This window comes from Rattus norvegicus, chromosome 3, assembly GCF_036323735.1.
Source record: "Rattus norvegicus strain BN/NHsdMcwi chromosome 3, GRCr8, whole genome shotgun sequence".
NCBI classification, from domain to species: domain Eukaryota; kingdom Metazoa; phylum Chordata; class Mammalia; order Rodentia; family Muridae; genus Rattus; species Rattus norvegicus.
In genome coordinates, this window is record NC_086021.1 from 9701192 (window position 1) to 9726321 (window position 25130).

Here is a 25130-nt window from a genome sequence, read left to right on the forward strand (position 1 = left end):
GCTCTGAAGACCAAATCCAAGACCTTGTGCAGCTAAATGCTCTTCCTTTAGTCCTATCAGGCTCTCACTGACCTACCAAAGGGCCGGTAGCCCTCTCAAATCGGAGGGATACAGCAATGCCCAGGTCAGAGGTGGATGCAGGTCTCACGGGTGAAAAGTCACGGAGATTTCATCCCTCTGACTGGCGCTAGAGGGCCCCTCTGTGTGTTCTTCAATCTCGGATAGTCCAGGCAGGGCTCTCCAAACCCCCACCCCCAACCCACCCTAAACGCAGAAGGTAGGTACTGAGCCTGAAACAGCCTTGCAACTGTCAAGATGAAAGGACCCTGCCTGCTCCCTCTCACGCCACCACAGAGCTGATGCATGGGACTGCAGGAAGGTATTCCTTGTGCACTTCAAAAGAGACCTCAAGTCGTAAAGAAGATTTTCTCCGTGCACAGTGGATGTCGAGTCTTAGATATCTTGATGGTCACTCTTGCTTTGGGATCAATGGTTGGGGGTGGAGATTTGCAGCAGTGTCTCTGAGGATGTCTTAAAGCGTCAGACATACCGAGAGTGAATCTCTCTCTGCCCTGCCCTTTGCTGTGTGGACATGAACAAAGACATCTCTGAACTTCAGTTCCTTCTAGTTCGGAGACTGGATGAGCACCTCTTCACTGTAGGCTTGGGACAAAGACTGTACACCATCCTATACCTGCAGGTGACTCAGAGAGCAACTGTTGAGACACGAGCCTGCAGCCACCCACGCGCAGCTCCAGTGTGGATTGTTCTGCTCAGGAAAAGAAATGCTTACTTCGCATTGATCCACCTAAAGGCTTTGTGTGCCTAATCAGCCTGAACTGCATACTATTGTTTCTCTGCAGTTAGATCTATCTGTTGATCTAATTACCCAGGTCTAGAATTAGACTCTCACCCGGAGCTGGGAGAACTGCTTCAGCCATCTTCTCCTTCTAATGGAAACCCTTCTGAGACTGACAGCGTCCTCCCTGAAGCCTCAAAGTTGCCTTGAGCTAAAATGGCAGGTAGCAAAGAAAATCTTATTTCCCCCCCAAGCCATAACTAATTACCGGATGTTATCACAGCCCGATTAGTATTTACCCAACAATGTGCTGATTCCTGATCCAGGCGAAAACTTAACAGTCATTTAAATGGAGCACGATATTTAAATTTTAATTTCACTACGTGCTGGTAATAATCTTAAAATTATAAATCCAAAGTATCACATGGAATACATTTGCAAACGTAAAAAATTCAGTACTCATTCTTGTTTCATGGCACACATGGTTGTTGGTTTGATTTTCAAACCAGAACTGAATATCCTTTTATGGAGAAAGAGATAACGGAAATTTTCCCTGCACCAAAGCCTCTTTGGAGAGGGAGAGAAACACATCCACACCATAAAAGGGCTTCTGGGCAAGCACAAGTGCCCCACATGTCACCTGTGTGATATGAGCCACCTCTATGTTGTTTACTGATGCTCTCACATTTCTGCTAACAAGTCGGTCGATACAACGAAAGCCACTTCAGAATTCCCAGACATTCAACACTAATTGTCACAGAAGGGGCAGTGGATACTGTCAGCCTCTGCAGAACTCTCAGGCTGCCAGGGCCTCGATGCCTATATTCTGGCTGTTATAACTCTAGGGCAACGTTCTCCCAGAGAAATAGAGTGTTTGCGGGCTTATCAGCACAGGTGTGTGCACATGCGCAGAAAAGAACCATCTCGGCAGCTGGGAGTCCTGCACCAGTGGAAGGCGAAGACTCCGATCCTTCCAAGACTGAACTCCCCAGTGAATGGGATTGTTGGGAAAGGGCAGAATATGGGGGTGCATCAGGAGAGGAACACCCCTATAGAAGGGGAGTGGGATGTGCTAGGGAGATGTTAGCCTGGACACCAGGAAGGGGAATAACATTTGAAATGTAAATAAGAAATACCCAATTTAATAAAGTTGGAATAAAGAAAGACACTCCTTTTAGAAGAGGAGAATGTGTGATTTCTTTTCAGGATCTGTGGGAAGACTTTGCACACCTGGGCAAATGTGGAATGACCTATAGATCTTTGGAAACATATGGATAGTTTCAGAAACTCCTGGAAAAGTGGAAGATCCAAGATCTCTATGGCAAGAGAGGAAGGTTTATGTGAACCTGGAATGTGTGGGGAAATTATCTGTCCAAGATTGTCAGTAGAAGAGTCAGCAGAAGGTGGGCCAGGCACAGTGTGATCTTCTTTGAATCTTTCACTGTTCTCCCCAGTACTGTGTTTCGTAGATGTTGCAGGCACTCTGGATACCAACTCATCACAGTCCACATGTTCTTCAAACCCAGTAGACATAACCAGCCCTTTTTTTTTCACCTTCCCAAAAATGGGGAATAAAGATGAGGCCACTCTTTGTCTAGTAGCAAGATGTAAGCAGATGTTCTGGTATCCCTGGTCCTCAGCATTGAGATGTATTAAAAAATTAAAACACTTGTTTTATGTGTTCCCACCACACCTGGTATTTACAATAGGTGTCAAAGAATACAGACTCACCCCTACTTAAATGCTTCTGTAGTTGTATTAATACGCAGTCCGTGGAATCTTATATTTCCAATTACTCATTCCCATCTGCTCTAGCTTGCTGTCGGTCATATATTTACTTCAGATGTGAATATATATTGCTATTATTTCATGTTACAGAGCAATCATGACTGAAAATGTTAATTTTAGTCCTGTTTTAATTACCCTGTCCCTCATGCACTGAGTTCTGTGTACGGATATGAATTTCTGACTCATTATTTAGTCTCCTTAAATGATTCTTCTGTAACATTCTTTTTCAAAGTCTACTTTTTAACTTTTAATTATCTCTGTGTGTGTCCGTGTATATGTGTGTGTGTGTGTGTGTGTGTGTGTGTGTGTGTGTCTGTACACATATGAGCACGATGTCCAAGAAAGCCAGTAGGGGGCGGTAGATCCCCGGAGCTGAAATAAGAAGTGGTTGTGGGTCACAGAACATGGGAGCCTGAATCCAAACTCAGATCTTCTGTAAAAGCAGTTTGCATTCTTAATTACTATGTTGTCTCTGTGGTACCCTTTTAACATTTCTTCAATTAGTCCAGTTGGTTAGCAATTCCATTAGATGTTGTCTGGGAAAAAAACAAAACTTTTTAAAATTTTTATCTTTAATAGGCACTTGTTTTCTTCTGAGCACAGAACTGGAACTTTAGAGTTATTTATTTCGGAAGTGATCTTGTGCCATCCTGCCTGTTTTGCAGTGGGCATGATTTTCAGTCTAACCACAACTATATCTTCTCTTTTTATTCTCTGTTCTTTCCTTGTTTTATTTTTTTCTTTCAAGCTTTTCCACTACCAAGTTCTTCATTATATACATATATGATCGTATTAATTATGTATCTCTCCCAGCTCAGCTTTTAACTCTCATGAGCACTGAACCTGTGTCTGGCTGTACTCTGTGTTCAGCACCTGGGACAGCTCCCGGGTATCAGCAACATTAAGTGTTTGTTAAACAAAGAGGCTTTTTATTCTTATTTTACAGATGAGATGCCTCAGGCAGAGAAAGGTTGTGGTATCGGAACACACTGGGGTTCCTAACGTGGTTTCTGAGAGACTTAATGAGTTGCAGACAGAACAGGAGAGCCTAGATTTCTTAGGGTTGTTCATACAAGGTCTCAGCCACAGAGGATGAAAGGTAACACGTTCAGTATGGCGAGAACAGCTCAGATTTAGGTCACTACAACTCAGTGTGGATCCGCTCCCATCAGCCCTTCCCTGGATGTGTGGCTTGCCTGGAAGAGTGATAAGACAATTGCACATTGAATCCTGTTCTGACATGCAAGCATAAATGTTGAGGACAAATAATCTTTCTATGATTATGGCTATGAAATTTTATTTTTCTTGTGTTTATTATATTATATATGCTTTCTGAACTCTTCTACATACTATAGAGTAAATACATTTAGTGTGCATGAGAAATCCATATAAGAGGCTACAAAAATACCTCAGCTGTTAAAGGCTTGTGACCCAACCAAAATGTCAATGAAACTGAAATTAGTCACTGTATATTAGGTGTTTGTATTGAAATAGTCACATATTAGCTCTTTGCAATTTTCTACATCACATCAGGTCTAATTATAATGATAGTGAATCCATCCAATTACAAAATTCACCTTTATAGCTAATACCTTATTTGAACTATTTAACATGTGTTTTGGTTTCATCTTCCTATTCTATTCCAAAGGAAGCATAGTTAGTGCTCTCCTATAATCAAATAGCCACATCGTCTGCGGTAATCTGGTATGTTAGTAAAATATCAAAATCGGTTTCTTTAGTTCATTTACTTTGGAGAGATCTAATCTCAGCAGAAAGGCTGAAATGAAATATAAATAAAATAAACAAACTGAATAAAATATAAATCTTTATAAAAGATAAATGATATAGTAAAATATGTTATAAAACACAGAAATAAATCCCCAAATTCAAACTCAGATTACCCCCACAAAACACCCAAGTCACTGAAAATAAAGACCATGGACACATTATATAAGTAAGTACCTGTGAGCACATGCTTGACAATACTGTAAGTTCTTTCTCTCCGTTTACAATAAAGGAGCAGAGGGAATGAATTCCCCTAAGTTCTCAGAATTATCCATGGTTCTGGTTAAGATGCAAAAAATTATAGAATGCCTGTTTATGGAAGATGAGGTTTTTTTTTTCCTATTAGCATCCTTAACGTATCATAATCGATGAAATTCTAGATGCCTAGTGAAGGTGTGTTATATAAATAAATGATGAATTTTCAATTTAAAATTATATTATGTTTATTAGAAGAATTTTTCCACTCAATTTCATAATCCATTTTATATAATACAGACTCTGTCATTCTTCTCCACAGATTCCAATCTCGATATATCTGAATACACCACACTTATTCAAGTGTATTTTGTATCTATTTGTATCCACCTCCCCGTGTCAACCCCCTCAATACATATTTCATATACTGGAAATGCCTATCCTGATATTTCCATTTATTAGGGTGATACTATCAAGAAGATACAAGCTTCCTGTTTCTGGCTGAGCACAGAGATGACATACTACAATAGCACTCTGTACCCAAATTCGGAGGGGGAGAAAGGTGGACTCGCAGAATCATGGACAATTCTGAGAACTTAGGGGATACCATTACCTCTGCTCACATTCCTGTTCTGAGATGAAGCTGCTTAGGTCCTTATGGATACAGGAACCTTGGGAGAGTAAGGGAGGGGATCCTTCCAGTATCTACCTGTGTCCAGAGATGGAAGCCAGTGGCCAGGAAAAGTAACACAACTGAGAACACAGGCGAGACCAACCCTTCTGCTCCAAGCAACCAGGCTGGCGGCCTCAGGATACAGAAAACAAGAGCAGTGTGGGACAGGACACTTCCTGTTTCTGCCTGCACCCATTGCTGATCTGGTCCCACATATCTCTTTACCCACATCTTGGTGGAAGAAAAGAAGTCTATAGGAACAGTGACAAAGAGTTTTACAGGATGGTGAAGCCACCATCAGAGACAGCAAGACCATGAAACACCAGAGAAAACCTGATGACAAGAGTCAAGCATAGAAACCTAAGCAACAGAAACCAAAACTACTTGGCATCATCAGAGCTTCCTTATCCCAAGAAAGCAAATATTGGATATCCCAACAAACTGAAAAAGCAAGATGTAGATTCAAAATCATTTTTTATGATGATTATAAGAGGATATTGATAGGGAGCAAATAAAACTCTTCAAGCAATACTGGACAACATGGGTAAAAAAGTAGAAGCCTTTAAAGGAGAAACACAAAATTCCTTCAAGAATTACAAGAAAATACAGTCAAACAGATGAAGGAATTAAAAAAAAATCTAGGATCAATAAGTGGAAATAGAAGCAATAAAGAAAGCAGAAGTCATAGATAGAAGCATCAGAAAGAGAATACAAGAGATAAAGGATAAAAATCTCAGTGGCAGAAGATACTGTAGAAATCACTTACACAACCATCAAAGAAAATGTAAAGCTCAAAAAGCTCCTAATGGAAAACAACCAGGAAATCCAGGACACAATGAGAAGATCAAACCAAAGGATAATGGGTATAAAAGACAGCGAAGATTCCCATAAAGAAGGGCCAGTAAATATCATCAAAAATTATAGGATAAAACTTCCCTAACCTAAAGGGAGAAATGCCTATAATAATAAAAGTATCATACATTTCTCCAAATAGATGGGACCAAAAAGAAATTTCTCCCTTCACATAATAGTCAAAAAACCAAATGCACAAAACAAAGAAAGAATATTAAAGGCAGTAAGCGAAAAAGTCAGGTAACATATATAGGCATACCTATAAGTATTACACCAGACTTCTCACCAGAGACTATGAAAGTCAGATCCAGAGTGGATTTTATAAAACACTAAGAGAAAATAAATGCCAGCCAGGCTACTATCCCCTGCAAACTTTCAATTAACCCAGCTGGAGATACCAAGATATTTTTTGATAAACTACATTTACACACTATATTTTCACAAATCCTGCCCTACAAAAGATAATAGATGGGAAATTCCAACACAAGGAGGGAAATTACACCCTATAGAAAGCAAGAAAATAATACACTTTCAACAAACCCAAAAGAAGAGAGTCACACAAACATAATTCCACCTCTACCAAAAAATAACAAGAGAAAACCATAATAATTATTCCTTAATATCTCTTAGCATCAATGCTAAATTCACCAATAAAAAAGACAGAGACTAACAGACTGCATACATAAAGAAGAACTAGAATTTTGTTGCACAAAGGAAACACAGCTGAGTAACGAAGACATATAGTATCTCAGAATCAAAGGCTGGAAAACAATTTTCCAAGAAAATGGTCTATAGAAACATCCTGGAGCATATATTCCAGTATCTAATTCAACCAAACGTTATCAAAAAAAAAAAGATTACAAAGGACTCTTCATCAAAGAAAAAAATTTCACCAGGGTCAATTCTCTATCCTGAATATATATATATATATATATATATATATATATATATGCTACATCCAAGAGCACCTAAATTTATAAAGGAAACTGTACTAAAGCTCACGCTAATGAAATAGTAGTGGGAGACTTCAACAACCCACACTCAGCAATGGCCAGATCATGGAATGGGAAAAGGGAGACACAGAGAAATTAACGGATTTTGAACCAAATGGATTTAAGCATATCTATAGAATATTTCATTCTTGAACAAACGAATATACCTTATTCTCAGGAACTCATGGCACATTCTCCAAAACTGATCATAATGTTGGTCATAAAAGAGGCATCAACAGATACAAAAGAGTGAAATAATCCCATGCATTTTCTCACACTACCATGACCTAAGGCTGGACTTCAATAACAACAAAAATGTCAGAAAGCCCAAATACACATGGAAGTCGAACAATATTTTACTCAGTGATTACTTGGTAGAGGAAAAACTAAAGAAAAAAATTCAAAATGTTATAGAATTTAAGGAAAAGAAAGGCACGACAAACTCAAACTTATGGGACACAATGATAGTATAGCTAAGAGGAAAACTCAAAGCTCTGAGAATATCCAAAGTGAAACTGGAGAAAGCATACATTAGCAGCTTGACAACATATATAAAGGTGAAAAACAAAAAGAAGCAGATACACCAAAGAGGAGCAGAAGGCAGGAAATAATCAAACTCCGCTCTGAAATAAACTATGGAGAAACAAAACGAACTCTACAAAAAACTCAATAAAACCAGGAGCTGGATCCAAGGGTAAATCAACATGATAGATAAACCTGAGCTAGAATAACAAAAGGACACAGAGAAAGTATCCAAATAACAAAATCAGAAATGAGAGGGAAACAAAACAACAGAATCTGCAGAAACTCAAAACATCATCATACCATATTACTGAAATTTATATTCAAGAAAAGTAGAAAATCTGGATCAAATGATGAATTTTCTATACAGGGAGCAGTTACCAAAGTTAAGTCAGGGTCAGATAAAATATCTAAAATATACCATGAATACTAAAAAAATTAGATACATTTATTAAAATGCTCCCAATTGGGAAAAGATCCCAGAACCAAATGATTTTAGTGGAAAATTCTATCAGCACTTCCTAATACCAAGTACCACTATTGTCCAAAATATTCCACAAAATACAAACAGAGGAACACTACCCAATTCCATCGATGAAGCCACATTTATGTTAATACGTATAGCACACAAAGACCCAATAAAGAAAGTGAACTTCAGACCAATTTCCCTTATGAATATTGACAAAAAATAGTCAATCAAATCATTGGAAACCAAATCCATGAACACATAAAAATGATCACCCATCACTACCAAGGAGACTTCTTAACAGGAATGCAAGGATAGTTCAATATGTAATTCCAACAACATAATCCACTAGATAACCAAACTGAAAGAAAAAAAATTACATTTTCATCTCATTAGATGCTGCAAAAGCATTTGACAAAATAAAACATCCCTTCATTGCCAAAGTCTTACAATGATAGGAATTCAAGGACCATACTCAACAACAGTAAGATAATGTACAGCAAACCCTTAGCCAAAAATCAAAATAAATGAAGAGAATCTTGAAGATCTCCCTCTAAAATCAGGGACTAGACAAGGCTCTTCAAAGGGATACAAATATTAAAGGAAGAGGTCAATATCACTATTTTCAGGTGATATGATAGTATACTTAAGTGACTCCATAATTTCCACCAGAGAAATACTGCACATGATCAACAACTTCAGCAAAGTCCTGGGTATAGAATTAACTCAAACATATCAGTAACATTCCATGAATAAACAGACCAAGAAAGAAATTAGGGAAATGGCACTCTTCACACTAATCACAAATAAGAAAAAAAATCTCAGTGTAACTCAAATCAGGCAACGGAATATGCCGTATGAAAAGAACTTAATTTCTTAAAGAAGAAAATCTCAGAAGATAGAAAGTCTTTTCATGATCATGGATTGGCAGTATTGATATAGCAAAAATGGCCCTTAGCCAAAAGCAATCTACAGTTTCAATGCAATCCCCAAGAAAATTTCAACAAAATTCTACATACAGTTAGAAAGAGAAATATGCAAGTTCATTTAGAATAAGAAAAAAAAAAAGGAAGTTGAAACTATTCTCAAAATAAAAGAAATTCTGTGGAAATCAACATCCATAACCTCAAGTTAAATACCCACCAATAGTGATAAAAATTATATGGTATTGGTACAGAGACAGGCAAGTAGAACACCTGTGTTGGATCATCTAGATGTCACCGTGTAAATTAATGTAAATCCATCCATTCTTATCATGCTGTACAAAGCTGAAGGCCAAGTGGATTAAGGGCATCCAGAAAAAAGAGATAAACACAAACCAATAGAAGAAAAAGTGGGGAAAAGCTTGAACACATGATAAAAATGGAAAATTTCTTGAACAGAACATCAAACCAGTGGCTTATGCTTTACTATGAAGAGTTGATAGATTGGACCTTGTAAAAATGCAAAGTGTCTGTAAGGCAAGGAACACTGTCATTATGACAAAATGGCAACTAATATCTTGAAAAAAGATCTTTGCCATCCTATATCTGAAAGAGAACTAATATTCAATATGTACAAAGAACTCAAGAAGTTATACTCCAGGAAGTCAAATAACCCCGTTATAAATGGGGTACAGATCTAAACAAATAATTTTCAGCAGAATTTTTTGAATTGCTGTGAAATACATAAAGAAATGTTCAACGTCGTTATTCATCAGAGTAATGCAAATCATAAGATACAGCAGGAAGAATGGCTAAGATCAACCATTCAGTTAACAACAGATGCAGGTCACCATGTGGAGAAAGGGTAAAACTCCTCCATTATTGGTGGGATTGAAATGAGGTACTATATTCCACGAATTACTCTGGGCTTTCCTCAGAACATTGGACATGGTATATGCTGAGGATTTACCTACCCCACTCCTGGGCATATTCCCAAATGATGCCCCAACATAGCACCAGGACACACGTTGTACTCTGTTTATAGCAGCTGTATTCATGATAGTCAGAAGCTAGGAAGAACCCAGATGATTTGACCACAGGAATGGATACAGAAAATGTGGTTCATCTACATAATGGAGAGCCCCTCAGTAATCAAATACAATGACATCGTGAAATTATAAGCAAATGAATGAAACTATATAATACCATCCTGAATGAGGCGACCAAATCACACACACACACTCACAAAAAAAACAGAAATAAAACACACACACACACACACACACACACACACACACACACATACACACACTACCCCAAAAGCTTGAATTACCCAACATACAATTCACATACCGCAACCAAATCACACACACACAAAATACAAAAATAAAACACACAAACACACAAACACACTAAATACCCCAAAAACTTGAATTACCCATCATACAATTCACACACCACAACCAAATAACACACACACACACAAAAACAAAAATAAAACACACAAACACACACACAAAATACAAAAATAAAACATACACACACACACACACACACACACACACACACACTACCCCAAACTTGAATTACCCGACTAACAATTCACTTACCGTTTTAAGTTCAAGAAGAAAGAAGAACCAAATGAGGATGGTCTGTATTAAAAGGGGAAACAAAAATATTCATTGGACATGATATGGAGATTAAGTTTAGAGCAGAGACTGAAGGAATAGCCATTCTGAGCCTATACCACCTGGGGATTCAGCCCACATGCATGCAGCCCCCAAACCTAAACAACATTGCTGAGGCCAACAAGTGCATGCTCACAGGAGCCTGATAGAGCTGTCCCCTTAGAGGCTCTCCCAGATCATGACAAACACCGAGGCTGATGCTTGCAGCCAACCATTGCACTGAGAACAGGGTCCCCTTTGGAGAAGAGAGAGAAAGTATTAAAGGAGCGGAAGTACCTTGCAACCCAGGAAGTACAACAGGGGTCACGTACCAGATCTCCGCGGGACTAAAGCACTTCCTGAAGACTGCACATGGACAGACTGGCGTTTCCAGCTGCATATGTAGCAGAGCATGACCTTGCTCTGCACCAATGGGAGGAGCCCTTGGTCGTGCCAAGGCTGGGCCTTCCAGAAATAGAATGTCATGCTGGGGAGGCAGCAAGGGGATGTTTTTGCGGAGGGGGAAGCACATTTGAACAAAACAGGGCAGAGGAAGTGGATAGGGAGAGGGGGCTTATGGATGGAGGCCACACACATACAGCTTTTATATTTTTCTATGCCTTTAACAGCTCAATGGAAAGGCCACTTCCTAACCTCCATGTGGCTAAACTATCCCCCACTTATATTCCCACGTTATTATTTGCTAAAATCTATATCCCATCTTTCTTGCCCTGGACTCCATTGGGCAGCTCTTCTGGGTCTGCTTATTCTCGTGCTCCTCTATGTCAGCTGCTTCTCTGTCCTGAAAGTCTGTCCTGGAGAATCTCCATGTCTTCTTCCTCTCTGGACATTTGTCCAAGCGTCCTGAAACTCCTGCTCTGTCTGCCCTGCCTAGACACTGACTATCATTATCTCTATTTACCAATCAGAATGAACTGAGGCAGGGTCCTTAATTCATAATTTCAGTACACTATGAAAAGCATGAGAATAAAATCAGCCACAATAACTATTTGTATGTGATTTTCTGGGGACAATATTCCCCAAACCAGAAAGAGATACCAGTTAAAGTACTAGAATCATAGAAAATATCAAATAGATACATGATAGTAATAGTAAAAATAATAACAACAACAAGTATTAATAATAATATAATATAATAAAGGTGATAATAAAATAATAGTAAATATACTAAATATAAAAATTATAATAATAAATAATAATAAAAATGAAATAATCATCATCATAATCATCATCATCATCAAAGCCTTACTTAACAGAGAAATAAAAATACAAAAAGTGTGAAGGAAAAAGATTAAGTCACACGTAAAGCTGATCACATGAGACTAACACATGGTGTTTCTGGTCGCTGCCTGGGAAAAGGGCATGTGATGTTTAGAAAGGGTACGAGTATAACCCTGGACAACAGTGGGCAACCCCACGGCATTGGCTTGCCTTGACACTCTTCGCTGATGCTCAATGTACTTTGATGACCCTGGTCTTCATTGACAATGCTGTGGCATTGTTTCACCTTTCCTTCCTAACTGAACATTGTTTGTCAAGACTTTGTAAAGAGAAAAGAACTAAAGAAGTTCTTGTGGTGACATTGTGGTGGCTTCTTGCTGCCTCCTCGAACCCAGGCCAATTGGAAGAGCTCAGCAATTTCTACTGGGTGGAACTGTCCTTGGAGATTCGTGAATGGTGTTTGCAAGTAGATGGACCTCCGTCTGCTGATTCATGTCAACTGAACTGATATCCTGATGATGAAGATTGAAATCGCCCCAGAGAACTATTTCTAAGCAGGTCCACATTGTTCTTTGTTTGTCCTACTATCCTTTCCTTTCCACTACCTCTGGTGGGTGGTGGGCTAGAGGAAGTTTAAAGGGTTTAAAAACTCTTACTAACCTAGGTCTTGAAAAATCTAAGCCTGCAGGATAGAACCCTTCTCCAATAAATGTTGATTGCCAAGGGAGGGGAGGGTCTTCATGGCGTCTCCCATCTGTGATGAAGTGTTGAGGGGCCAAGTCTTGTGCCCGTGACCATAACCGCCATCAGTTTAAGAGTTCAATGACTAGGTCCAATCTAAAAGATATCCTTTTGCTCTCCACTTCCCCATCTTCTGGTTCTTACATTCCTTCCACCCACTCTTTCATGATGTTCTCTGAGCTGTGGAGGAGAATACTTAGCTATCCTATTTCCACCTGAACAGTCCGACACCACTGATTCCCAGCACTTTGTCCAGCTGTACGTCTCTGCTCATGGTAGTCAGAGTCTTCATCTCTGATGAGAGCTGAGTGCAACCCTGATCTATTGATACAAATATGGATGTTTGGAAGGAAGTTCGACAATGTATTTAGCATTAGGTTCTTTCATAAGGCCTATATCACCCTAACCATAGGTTCTTCACCAGTTTGCAGAACCTGGTTTGTATTCCCTCGTGTGCAATATGCCTTGTATCCGATTGGAAAGCCACTGGTTACTCCCATGAATGCAATGCCACTAACACATTAGGGGCACATCTTTCCTGACGTATTAGCCTGAATGGTTCACCCCCGAGTAAGGTTGTAGATGATTTTCTCCCCTGGAAGCCTACATAGCACTTTCCTGAACCAGGAAGGCTAGCCATTATAGAGGATGCTTCCACCTCAACTTCAGATTGACCATTCTGTGACCTGTGACCAAAAGAATTCAGTGTCCTCAGTGATAGGGTCTTACCATCAGGTTCTGGAGGGCTACGAAGAACAATGGAAACAACCTGTAAAATTGTGAGGGCTTCTGGGATCTCGCTGGTCAACAACTTTCAGGAAGACATCCCACATCTGGCACTGTGATTTTTTGCTTAATTTTGGTTTTCTGTTGCTCTGATAAATACACTCACCAAAGCCAGCTTTTGAAGGGAAAATTTTATTTCATCTTCTCTGTTCCAGCCCATAATCAAGGAAAACCAGGACAGGATTGTGAAACAGAAAGTACAGAGACTGCTCACTGGCTTGCTCTAAGCTCACATTCAACTACCTTTACAGAGTCCAGACCCACCTGCATAGGGCGGTGCTGCCCACAGTAGACCAGGCCCTCCAACATCAGTTAACAGTCAAGGAAATGCCACCTAGACATTGTCAAGGCCAATCTGATGGAGGAAGCTCCTCGAGGGAGGTTCTTTCCTCCAAGACTAGCCATCACAAGAAATCAATGAAAATAAAAAGAGAAAAGAAATCAATACCTTCAGGGGGAGCATGGCTTATCCATGGAGGGTGCCTCCATTTGAACTCAACAGTTGATCTTGTAGATATATTCTGTAACATGTTTTATAACCCCTCTCACCAAACCCCATTCTAACCTAATCACCTAAGGGGAGATGGAGTGGAAAGTCAGTTTTAAAAAAATAATTGGAGCAGAAAGAAATGCTTCTTGGAAATAAAGCAAAAAAGGAAGCATTTCCGCATCCTAGATGCTTTCCTTGCATCATCTGTGCAAAGATAATGAAAACCGTTACGTTCCAGGTACAATAATTTCCAATGTTACAAATCATATAAATAATACTGCTTATCATTCATAAAACACATTGGCACTAATCATTTTGTTGTGTTTTTCTAACTCACTCCTAATGTAGATCTGATGAACTGGAATTGTTCTCCTGCTCATTTATACATGAGGGAAGTGAAGTTTAAAGGTCGAGCCAATTTCCCAATACTCTAAGCTAATAAATTGCAGAGTAAGACAGCCGCACTTTCTCTGGCTTCATGGCATGGCCTCGTGAGAAATGCAAGTCAGGGTACCTTGGCAGGGAATCCCAAGGATCAGTACATGGCAGCTGAAAGTTGTCTTGGATGCAAGACTGGGAGTGAGACTCAAGTCAGCCGAGCCCCAGCTCAGGATTCCTGAAACAGAACAACAGAATATGTTAGAGAGTGAGGAGACTAAACTAAACATCTGGGAGTCCCCAGCAGATTGTACAGATCCAGGGCTGACGGTTCATAAGTATGTTGGTCTTTGTGGGGGTGGAAAGGAACACTTATTTAGATCCCTACCTCCTACTATGTGCTACTACAGTGGAGGCAATGCCTTAAGTCCAAGGTTTTTTGTTTTTTTTCCTGTGTATGTGTGTGTGTCAGTGTCTGTGTCTGTGTTTGTGTGTGTGTGTGTGTGTGTACATACATGCACGTGCAGTGTATAATGTAAGAACTAATCCATTTTCTCTTCTACCTTATTCATTGAAGCAGCATTTCTCAGTCAAACCCAGAGTTCACCAATATGACTAGTCTTGACAGTTATCTTGCCCTGGGGATCTGCCCTATCTCTACCTCCCTGGACTGGGATTCTATGTGGGCCACAAAGCCTACCCATCATTTACCTGAGACATGTGAGCCATCTCCTCAACTGCTAAGGTTCAAGTCCCGGTGTTGGACCCATCTCCTTTACTTTTGTTTTCTTACTCTTTTTTTTTCTTTCTGTCTTGGTCATAATATCAGAACCAGGTTAAGGTATGATTGGCTCACTCAAACAATCACTCAAATCCCTCCACACAAATGTGTTCTAATAAGGAGGAGGTCCCTGATGACTCTCTGTTCTGTAAAGTCTGACCTTATCAGATGAGTTAAAGAATGGGATTATTCTAGTGGGTGATTGTGGATGCTGTTGTTGATGTTGAGGGAGGCTGGCAATTGAGGGGCCACAGATGAGTCACTTATAATAACACATACAAAGCTGAGTGTGTTAGTACATACCTATTTCTCAATATTCGCAAAGATCACAATTTCAAATCCAGCCTGGGCTACATAGAAAGTCCAAAGACAGCCTGGGCTACATCGTAAATCCAAGGCCAGCCTGGGCTACAGAGTAAGTCCATGGCCAGCTTGGGCTACATAGTAATTCCAAGGCCAACCTGGGCTACATAGAAAGTCCAAGGTCAGCTTAGCCTACTTACATGACTCTTCTCCAAACAACAACAGTTTTTTTTTCCTTTTTCATTTCTGTCTCTCTATTTCCTGTACACTGATACCAGTGCTGTGGGTTGGGGATGTGGGGGAGAACTTTCGTCATCTCCGATGGTCCAGGATCTCCCAAGCAGCACGGCAAACCAAACAGAGCAGCAATCAAGTCTGTTTCGACTTTTGCAGAAAAATATGACAAAGCTGAAATGCTGTCTTAAGAAATGTCTCTAAGATGGGACAACGCTTCAGGAGACTGGGCTTGGATCTTATGTTAGTTTCCTCGTGATAAAAACAATGATGTTCTCAACCAGAGTCTGTTTTGGGAATACAACGCTGTGCTTCCATTTCAACACTGAATAATCTCCATATGGCTACCCTGGAAATCTTGTCTGATATTAAACAGATTAGAGGGGAGACAAGTTGAGTATAAACACTGTCATTAAAAATGATGAATAATTTTTTTTAAAATTTTTGTCTGTGGTACCAGGTTCAGTGTTCTGCATAAACTCTAAAACACGTCAATTTCTTTTTTTTTTTTTTAATCGCCAAACAGAAGGGACCTTATATTTTTCTGTCTAGGTCTAATTGAGATGACAAAATGCCATTCTTTGCTTTAAAAAAGGAAACTAATTGTGTTTCATTGGCTTTTTTTTTTGTTAATTTCTTATTTTTAGTGTTTTGGGGTTCATTTTAACAATTATTTTTCCATTGAATTAATAATTTTCTTATTTTCTAGTGTAGATAAAAATTTAGGTTGTTGATCTTTGTTTCTAATCTAAGAATTAGTGTTGTAAATAAAATTTCGTCTGAGCACCTTCATAGTTATATGTCACACATTTTGATACTATGTTTCCTATCTTAGTCTTTTTTTCTTACTGTTACATAGTTTCATTATTTCTTGACATATGTATTACTTGTGAATGTGTAATTTAATGTTTCTGGACTGGGAGACTCCTGTTGTCTCTCATTGAAGACGTCTATTTTAGTTTTGTTGTATTAGCAGAACACATCCCGAGGGGCTGGAGATGTAGCTCAGTGGACAGAGTGCTCACTTGGTTCTCACATCCCTCTGGGCTCCACCTACAATACCTCATAAGCCTGGTGTGGTGGTCCATGCCCATAGTCCCATTACCAGGAGGAGAACCAGCAGTTCAAAATCATCCTCGGGTGCATAGGGTGTTTGAGGCCAGCCTGGGCTACATGAAAACTGTATACACAAATACGCCCCAAAGGACATCTTTTCTTAGGCATTTGCCACACTTTGTTCTGTGGTTTCTGAGTGTCTGAAAAGCCCAGGGTACTTGAAGGAAAAGAACATCCTGGTGCTACTAGGGACTGTCAGTCAGAAACATTGGCTGGTGACGCCATCTCATCCAAGCTGGTTTTCTGCCTGCTTCTGTTGCTGATGGGCTGATGCGTGTCCACAGCTTTACGCATGATCGCCTGCTTCCCTTTAGCTGTACCCATTCTTGCTTCCTGCTGATGCTGTGATGGAGTTAGTGACACAGAGAATTGGGGTCTCCTTCCAGCCCACTGATTCTCTCAACAATAAGTTCTTTCTCTGTAGAAATAGTTTCTCTGTTGCCTACATTATCAGAAATAAATAGAAAACTCTTTTCTGTTTTATTTTGACACTGGGTTTCATTATGTAGGTAGGGCTGGCCTGAAACTCACTGTATAAAACAGGTCGGCCTTGAACTCAGAGAGATCATCCTGCTTCTGAGTGCTGGGTTTAAGGGGCATACCTGGCTCCTTCTTTTTTTAATTTGTTTTTTAAATTTATCTCTATGGTGTGTGTGTGTGTGTGTGTGTGTGTTTGTGTGTGTTTGTGTGTGTATGTGTGTGTGTTTATGTGAGTGTGTGTGTGTTTGTGTTTGTGTGTATGTGTGTGTATGTGAGTGTGTGTGTGTTTTGTGTTTGTGTGTGTGTTTGTGTTTGTGTGTGTGTGTGTGTGTGTGTGTGTGTGTTTTGACCAAAGAGTCCATTAGATCCTCTGCACCCTGGTCCTCTGCAAGAGCAACCAGTGTTCCCAAACAGTGAGCCGTCTTCCCAGCCCTTTCTGCCTGCTCTAAACTCCACTTCATTGTTCATCTTGCCCAGACATGCCTTTAATTCCTACTTTTAGTGTTTGTTTTAATTCAGGGAGTTCCTATTCGATTTTCTCTTGTTTCTTCTATTACGTCACCAGGATGATGTGTATACTTTTGTTTTGGAAGTTTCTCATCGACAACGCTTGAATCCTGGATTTAAAATCCTTGCTGATGATTCTGACAAGGGTTTTCTCGTGGTGCCACCACCAGGGAACTGTTTTTTCTCCTCTGCTTTTCATTTAGGGGGATGGTCATGGTGTGACGTGATTTCCATTTTGACATCGTTTGTCTAAGATGTCAGCAGTCCTGACACTGTGGGTGCAGTGGCTGTTTATCCTTCATAACCTTATGGTGGTGTTTTGGTTTTTCTGGATTTGCCTGATTGAATAAAAGGGATTATACCTCCAGTCCACACCGACAGGTATATCTTAGAGGGGTCAGGAAGACAGGTTCTCAACCTTCCTAACGTAACCTTTTAATACACCTCCACCAACTGTAAAATTATTTCATTGCTACTTCATAACTTTAATTTTGCTATATTTATGAATTGTGATGTAAATGTCTGATGTACAGGATATATGATATGTGACTCCTGTGCAAGGGCCATTTGAGCTCCCAAAGGGGTCTCAATCCAAGGGTTAAGGACCACTGCTCTGGACTTAGTGGGAGGCCCTTACCGACGTGGATGGGTTGCCCAGTGATGCCGGGGAGGAGTCTCCATCTCTGGAAGGCAAAGGATCTTCCACGATCAGGCTTTTTCCTGGGTCCCTCTGGAATAGTGGGCACACTCTTGATGGTTACTGATGGATCAAATGACTCCAGGCAGTTTTCTTTACATCCTCGAAGATGAGGATTCTAAAAAGGGTTCTGCTAGACAAAAGCAGTGGCTGAAGGTATCCCTAGCAATCTTCCCTGTTACCTAATGGCTCCTTGTCCCCACAAGGCCAACAGTAGATGTCTGAGTGCCTCCCAAGCTGCACCTTTCCAACCTACACTCTTCCTCTGTGCTGTTTCTTTCACGAAGAGCACACACGCTAACCCTGAACCCACCTTGTCCTCTGTCAGCACTAACCACCTAGTCCACTCTGCCAGCTTCGCTTTCCCATGTGACCCAGCTGCTCACAATTTTGAGGCATGTTCATGCTATTATGGACAAACAGAATGGCACCGATTGGCTAGTCTATAATGAGGCAGATTCTGTATAATTCTGATTTAGAAGCCTGTAAATCGGAGATGAAGAGACCATCGGCCGAGGAAGGAGTTCTTGTGGGATGTTGTCACCACAGAAGGGATCCAATGGGCTCGGAAGACAAGAGAGGGAGCCAAACTCCCTTTCATAATTGAACCTTTTTCCACAATAGCATCATTAATGGATCTTTATTTGTAGGTCGCATCCCTCTTGACCTAATCAATTCTTCACAACTACATTCCAACTGGGGATTAATCTTCAGAAAATAACTTTTGGGCGATCACATTCAAACCAGAGATGACGGTGAATATTTGGAAATCTATAGTGTGGGTGGGCTTTATTCTTCCCACGTGGTGTACCCGTAAGATCTCTAACTACCTCCTTCCCCACGGTAGCCTCACTGAATGATGTGAATTTGGGGTGATTAATGAGGTACAGACACCAAAGCTCATTGCCATATCCTGTCACCAGTATCAAGCTTGAAACAGCAAGAGCCACCTGTGGGAAGGAAAATATGAATAAACTTTACGGTATCTCTAAACTATAAACCCCCAATTTAATCAAAACATTGTTTTAGACTCAGTTCTCTTATATCGATGTTCTTTAAATGTAGAAGTCAGTGGGCTTGCTGGTGACTCCTTGTACAGGTTTATACTGTACATTAGCCATCTTCATCCTCACAACTCACCTCCATTTCCACCTCACACACACACACACACACGCGCGCGCGCGCACACACACACACACACTCACACACACACACACCCTGCTGCTCCCCTTCCTCTTCCTAAATGCCCCTTTCACTTAATATCCCTTATTAAAATCTAAATTCCGCAATCGTCTGTTTGAGTCTGGCTTGTTTCACTTAACCTATTGTATTTTACACTCCCTTCCGTTTTTCTGAGAACGAAACCCTTTCCTCCTACACATAGATGAGAATCACATCAATGTATATCACGTTTTTTCAGCCATTCGTACAGTGATCAACAGCTAAGGTTATTCCAATGGCTTATCTATTGCACACAGTGTGGCAATCAGAATGGATGTGCAGGGTCCTGGTTAGTTTTTATTGTCAGTTTGACTAAACCTGGGAAGAAGGAGCCTCAGCTGAAGAATTTCCTCCATCAGATTGGCCGTTGGCCACATCTGTAAGGAATTTATTTTTGATGGTTGATGTGGAAGGGTGTAGCCCACTATGGGGAGTGTCATCCCCTATGAAGGTGGCCCTGGGTTGTATGAGAAGGAGAGAAAGCTAAGTAGGTCATGGATAGCAATCCAGTACCCAGCATTTCTAAGTTGTCTCTGCTTCCTTTCCTGCCTCTAGAGTCCTGCCTGAGTTCCTGCCCCAACGTCGCTCAGTAACAGAAGGGAACCTAGAAGATAGAGTGAGACAAACTCTTTCCTCCTCAAGTTGATGGCTATGATGAGATTGTTCTTCTTGTTGCCTACTTGTTCTTCACTTTTTTGAAAGTTGTCTCTGTTTATTGTTCTTAGAAAGATGATATTACGTGTTTTCTTAGGGGCTCTCTGTCTCACTCTGTGTCTCTCTCTGTCTCTGCTTCTGTCTCTCTCTCTCTGTATTTGTGTGTTTGTGTGTATGTATGTGTAGTTTGTGTGTCTGTTTGTGTGTGCGTGTGTGTGTGTTTGTGTGTGTATGTATGTGTGTGTTTGTATGCTTTGGTATGTATGAGTGTTTCTGTGTGTATGTGCGTATGTGTGTGTGTGTATGTATGTGTGTGTTTGTGTGTTTGGGTTGTATGAGTGTTTCTCTGTGTGTGTGTGTGTGTGTGTGTATGTGTGTGTGTGTGTGTGTGTGTGTGTTTGCTTTCCAGGCTTAAAAAATCCCCAATGCTGTATATCTCAGCATGTGCCTAGAGAAGGAAGATGAAGGGGAGAAAAGGGGGAAAAATCACGTCCTTTGAGTTAACCCCACATTGAGGTCAGCCACATAATGGACCAAAGTCACATAATGGCAGAGGAGTGATAAGAGCAGAGAGAGTGTAAAACTCAAAGTGTGACGGAAAATGTGGTTAAAACTAAGATAGAAGGGAGAAAAAGAAGATGGTGCACTTAGAAAAGTGGTCAGATTTTAAAAAGCTGCCATAAGTTGTTAAGCTCTAAGTACATATAAAAATTATAATGGTAAAGTGGAAGGAAATTACTGGGAAGAGGGAAGGGAAGGTCAGAGTGTGGTGGGGACAGGGGAGGGTTCTGAAAAGAATCCTTTTGAAGATCTGAAGAACTATGTGACACAAACAATTAATGTGCCCTGTAATTTACAGGTAAATTCCATCCTTACCTGCATCCAGTATTCTGTCTACCCATATTTCAAAAATAAAATTACCTCATCTATTTCATCCTGTTTTGCTGCATTTGATCTAATAAATTCCTTGTAACCAGAAGTGCGGTTAATTTTAAAGACATTTAAAATATGACTGGTCGATATCGGGTTTATCATCAGTTTATCCCGACTTTGGAAGCAGGTCCAGGAGCTAATTTTTTTTCCCTCTTTGCAAAGAATCCATAATTCATGATCGCCATTGACTTCAATACAAGGTATTTAATCCTGTCAAATTCCAGATTTGTTTGAATAAAAATGGCCCTCCTCTAATTGTGGGTTTGATAAAGCTAATTTTGGGGGGCTATCCAGTGGCCTGCCTTGGAGAGAGAGCCTACCAATATTTCTGATATGGAGAATGGCTTAAAGATAACCAAAGGAACGATAGGAGCTGGGAAAATAACCACCAAGGATGATGGTGAATCAGAAACCAAAGACTTTTTAGAAAAATAAAATGCATGAAAAGAGCTACATGGGCAGACTGTGACTCGAGTCATCAGAATATTTGGGTGGGGACTTTACTTTGGGCCTCCACGAGGCTACATGAGAAGCTAAAACCTAGATGCTGGAAGTTTCTAAGCGTAACTAGGGAAGGAACTGGACTGAGAGGGCTTCTATGACGTAAGCAGAGCCTGGATGATGTCACAGAGCACTGGGCGGAGGTTGCGCTTCTCTTCCACTTGGGGGCGCTAGACTCCCCTGAAGGTGGGTTCACTATCTTCGCAGCGGGGTGTGAAAGCCAGTTCAGCTCCTGAACCCCACAATTGTTCAACAGCCTTTTGATGCCTGACCGGTTTCAGAAGACAGAATCTGGACGACTAGGACATTTTCTCTCGGTAAATACATTTATGAAGATAACTGGGACCCTTGTAGCACAGAAAGCTAGAAGTTTTCCCTCGTACAGCGAGTAACCGTCTGTTCTGATGTCTTCCACGTTTGAGAGGTCGGAGGATGGTCTAGGCTAGTCAGTCTCCGGAGTTTATCATCCTTTGCTAACAATATCTAATTCATAATTCTACTAAAATGCCAAAGCTCCTCTCTGTGCCTGTGCATTTTAGGAGATAATATTTCTTTGGTTTTTTTTTTTGGTTCCTTTGTTTTTTTTTTTTCTTTCAGAGCTGAGGACCGAACCCAGGGCCTTGTGCTTGCTAGGCAACTGCTCTACCACTGAGCTAAATCCCAAACCCAGGAGATATTATTTCTAAGTGGCTGTTGTTGCCTACACAAAAGGCTCTTGTTGCGGTCGAAGATGCAACAGCTTCGCGGAATAAACCTGGGTCTGGGTCAGGATGCACAATACAGAAAGCCAGTGGACTGGTGTGCTGTGTCTCTGGGCAGACACTTGTGGATGTTGCCACATAGTTCATAGTTAGAGGGTAGAAGAGGGGTGTGGCCATCCTTCTGGCTCCTTTGCTATCCTTTCTCTGTTCTGCTTGCTTAAAGTGGGGGACAGGGATACTTAATCCCACACTGACCTAGACATTCAAGGAGAGGTTCCTCAGCAGAGGTAAAGTGCCTCGGGCTGAAGAAATGTGTCTGAATATCTTATTCTGAGCTGTAGAGGACCATTTGTTCATTTCCCTTTGAACTTTAGATTTTGATTTTTGAAGCAGGGTTTTTCTGTGGGTAGCTTTGGCTATCCTGGAACTAACTCTGTAGACCAGGCTGGCCTTGATCTCACAGAGGTCTGCCTCCCTCTGCCTCTTGAATGCTGGAAGTAAAGGTGTGCTCCACCATTGCCCAGCCCTCTTACGAACTTCTGATTATGACAGAATAAGATTCAGATGCTCAAACCTGTCTACCATCACCTTCCTCACCTGCTCCAAAGTTCTCTTAGACAAGAGCCTTGGTCCAGCGCCCTCCCCCACCCCACCCCCATTGTTCTTGCAGGCACTCACATGACAGCGGCAACAGCATTGTGTCTGGTTTAAGCAGGCGAGCTCTTCAAACCCAGGCCACGGGCAAGTGTGAAGCCTGAACACAGAACGTTAGCCACAAGACAGTGGACCAGGATGCCGTGGCCTACCACACGAGGTCTACAGCCATGAAGAAGAGGATGTGTCTGAGGAGGATGAGCACACCATCCTTCCAGGAGCGGAGGAGGAGGAGGCCTTCTCCCCAGGCCCTGGGGAACATTGTGGGATGCAGAATTTCTCATGGATGGAAGGAAGGCGATGAGCCCGTCACCCAATGGAAAGCCGTCATTCTAGATCAACTGTCAACAAATCCCTCTCTCTATCTGGTCAAGTATGATGGAATTGATTGTGTCTACGGACTGGAACTTCACAGTGATGAGAGGATTTTAAAGCTTAAGGTCTTGACTCCCAACGTAGTGTTTCCTCAAGTGAAAGATGCCCATCTCGCCAGTGCCATGGTTGGCCGAGCTGTGGAGCATAAATTTGAGGGCAAACATGGTTCTAAGGATAACTGGAGGGGGGTGGTCCCATCCCAGGTGCCGATCATGAAGGACTGGTTTTACATCACCTACAAGAAAGATACAGTCCTATACATCTACCAGCTCTTGGATGATTACGCAGAAGGTAACCTCAGTATCATTCCAGAGAATCCTCCAGCAGAGGTGAAGTCTGACATTGACAGCGACATCTTAACCGGTCAATGTGTGCAGTTCACCAGAAGCGACGGGTCCAAACAGATCGACAAAGTCATTTACCAAGTTCTAGCCAAGCCTTCTGTGTAGTTCACCAAGTTTGATGGCGACATCCACATCTACGTCTATAATCTGGTGGAAAAGATCCATTAAGGTGAAATGCACAAAGTGAGGGAGACATAGATGGGTAATTTATAGGATTGAGGGAAAATGTATGTTTTTCTGTGTTTCAGATACCCAAGGGCCTTTGACAACTCCAGTATCTTTTCCAGTTGAATTAGTTTTGCTCTAAAAATTAAAATGTGCGATGTGACGTGTTGTGTGTGAACACTTTGGTGGAGGAGACGGACGGTGGTGGATGGACAATCGAGAGGAAGCCGGAAAGGTCTAGGCTGTGAACAGTAAGTCTAATGTCACGTAGACTAAAACAAACAGGACTGAGCTGGTCTGGTCTTTAGGGAGAGAAAAGAACTGGAGATGAGGCTTAGAGGAGCAGGGATGGCACGGGGGAAAAAAGATGGATGTTTAGGAAGCAGTGGAGAGGGGCCAGAAATAGATAGACTCTCTGATGTGAAGTTTGAGGAAGAAACAGACAGTTGGGGAAAGAGGGGCAGGTAACAGGGAGGTGGTCTTGGAACTCAAGGGGAAAACCAATAAACTGATCCAAGCAGATTAAGAATCAGAGAAGGTCGGGAGTGTTTGACTAACGAAACCTAATGAAACCTGTTTCTCATCTGTAGATGTATTATTTTTAATTATGTGGGTGGGGGAAGGGCATGAATAAAGGAGACCACAGAGAAAAGAGTAGTCAGGTCCCCTGGAGCTTGAATTAAAGGTGGTTGGGAGCCTTTGGACATGAGCTCAAAGAACAAATCCAAGTCCTCTTTCAAAGCAGACAAGCTCGTAATCCATTGGTCATCTCTCCAGGCCCCTAAAGTCATCTTTTTAAATAAATCCCACCTTCACATGCAGAGAATAGACCAGGCTGAGGGTAAGAAAGATTAAATTGATGGTGATGTGGAAGAAAGACTAAAGAACACATGAGGGAGTAGAGGACACTGAGGGACGAAGGAATTCCAATATGGAGTTCTCAAAAAGTGAAGCAGGAGACCAGGAAGAAGAGAAAGTGTCTAGAATGAGTTGAACTTGGGCCGTATCCATATTGGTCTCTTTGGATCCTTAAAGAACAGCCAAGACATCACTACAGAAGGTGGATGTGAGGTGGAGGCTCCCACGGAGGACATTTTGATGAGGATAACTCAAGAGTAGTGAATGCCAAACTAAGTTTATATCTATCGATTCCTGAAAGTATCAT

At 41.1% G+C, this 25130-nt stretch overlaps 1 protein-coding gene across 1 annotated transcript; it reads left to right on the forward strand.

Moving 5' to 3' along the window:
• Positions 1 to 21908: 21908 nt before the first annotated feature.
• LOC134486245 (Y-linked testis-specific protein 1-like) lies at positions 21909 to 24211 on the forward strand. The gene is made up of 3 exons (XM_063285165.1): positions 21909 to 22043; positions 23098 to 23969; positions 24049 to 24211. The coding sequence occupies exon 2, from the start codon at positions 23252 to 23254 to the stop codon at positions 23903 to 23905; it is 654 nt and encodes a 217-aa protein (XP_063141235.1). The 5' UTR covers positions 21909 to 22043; positions 23098 to 23251; the 3' UTR covers positions 23906 to 23969; positions 24049 to 24211.
• The last annotated feature ends 919 nt before the right edge of the window (positions 24212 to 25130 follow it).

Excerpts from the sequence above, each read along its gene's own strand:
- LOC134486245 (XM_063285165.1), top strand. The coding sequence starts at position 23,252 with ATGAAGAAGAGGATGTGTCTGAGGAGGATGAGCACACCATCCTTCCAG.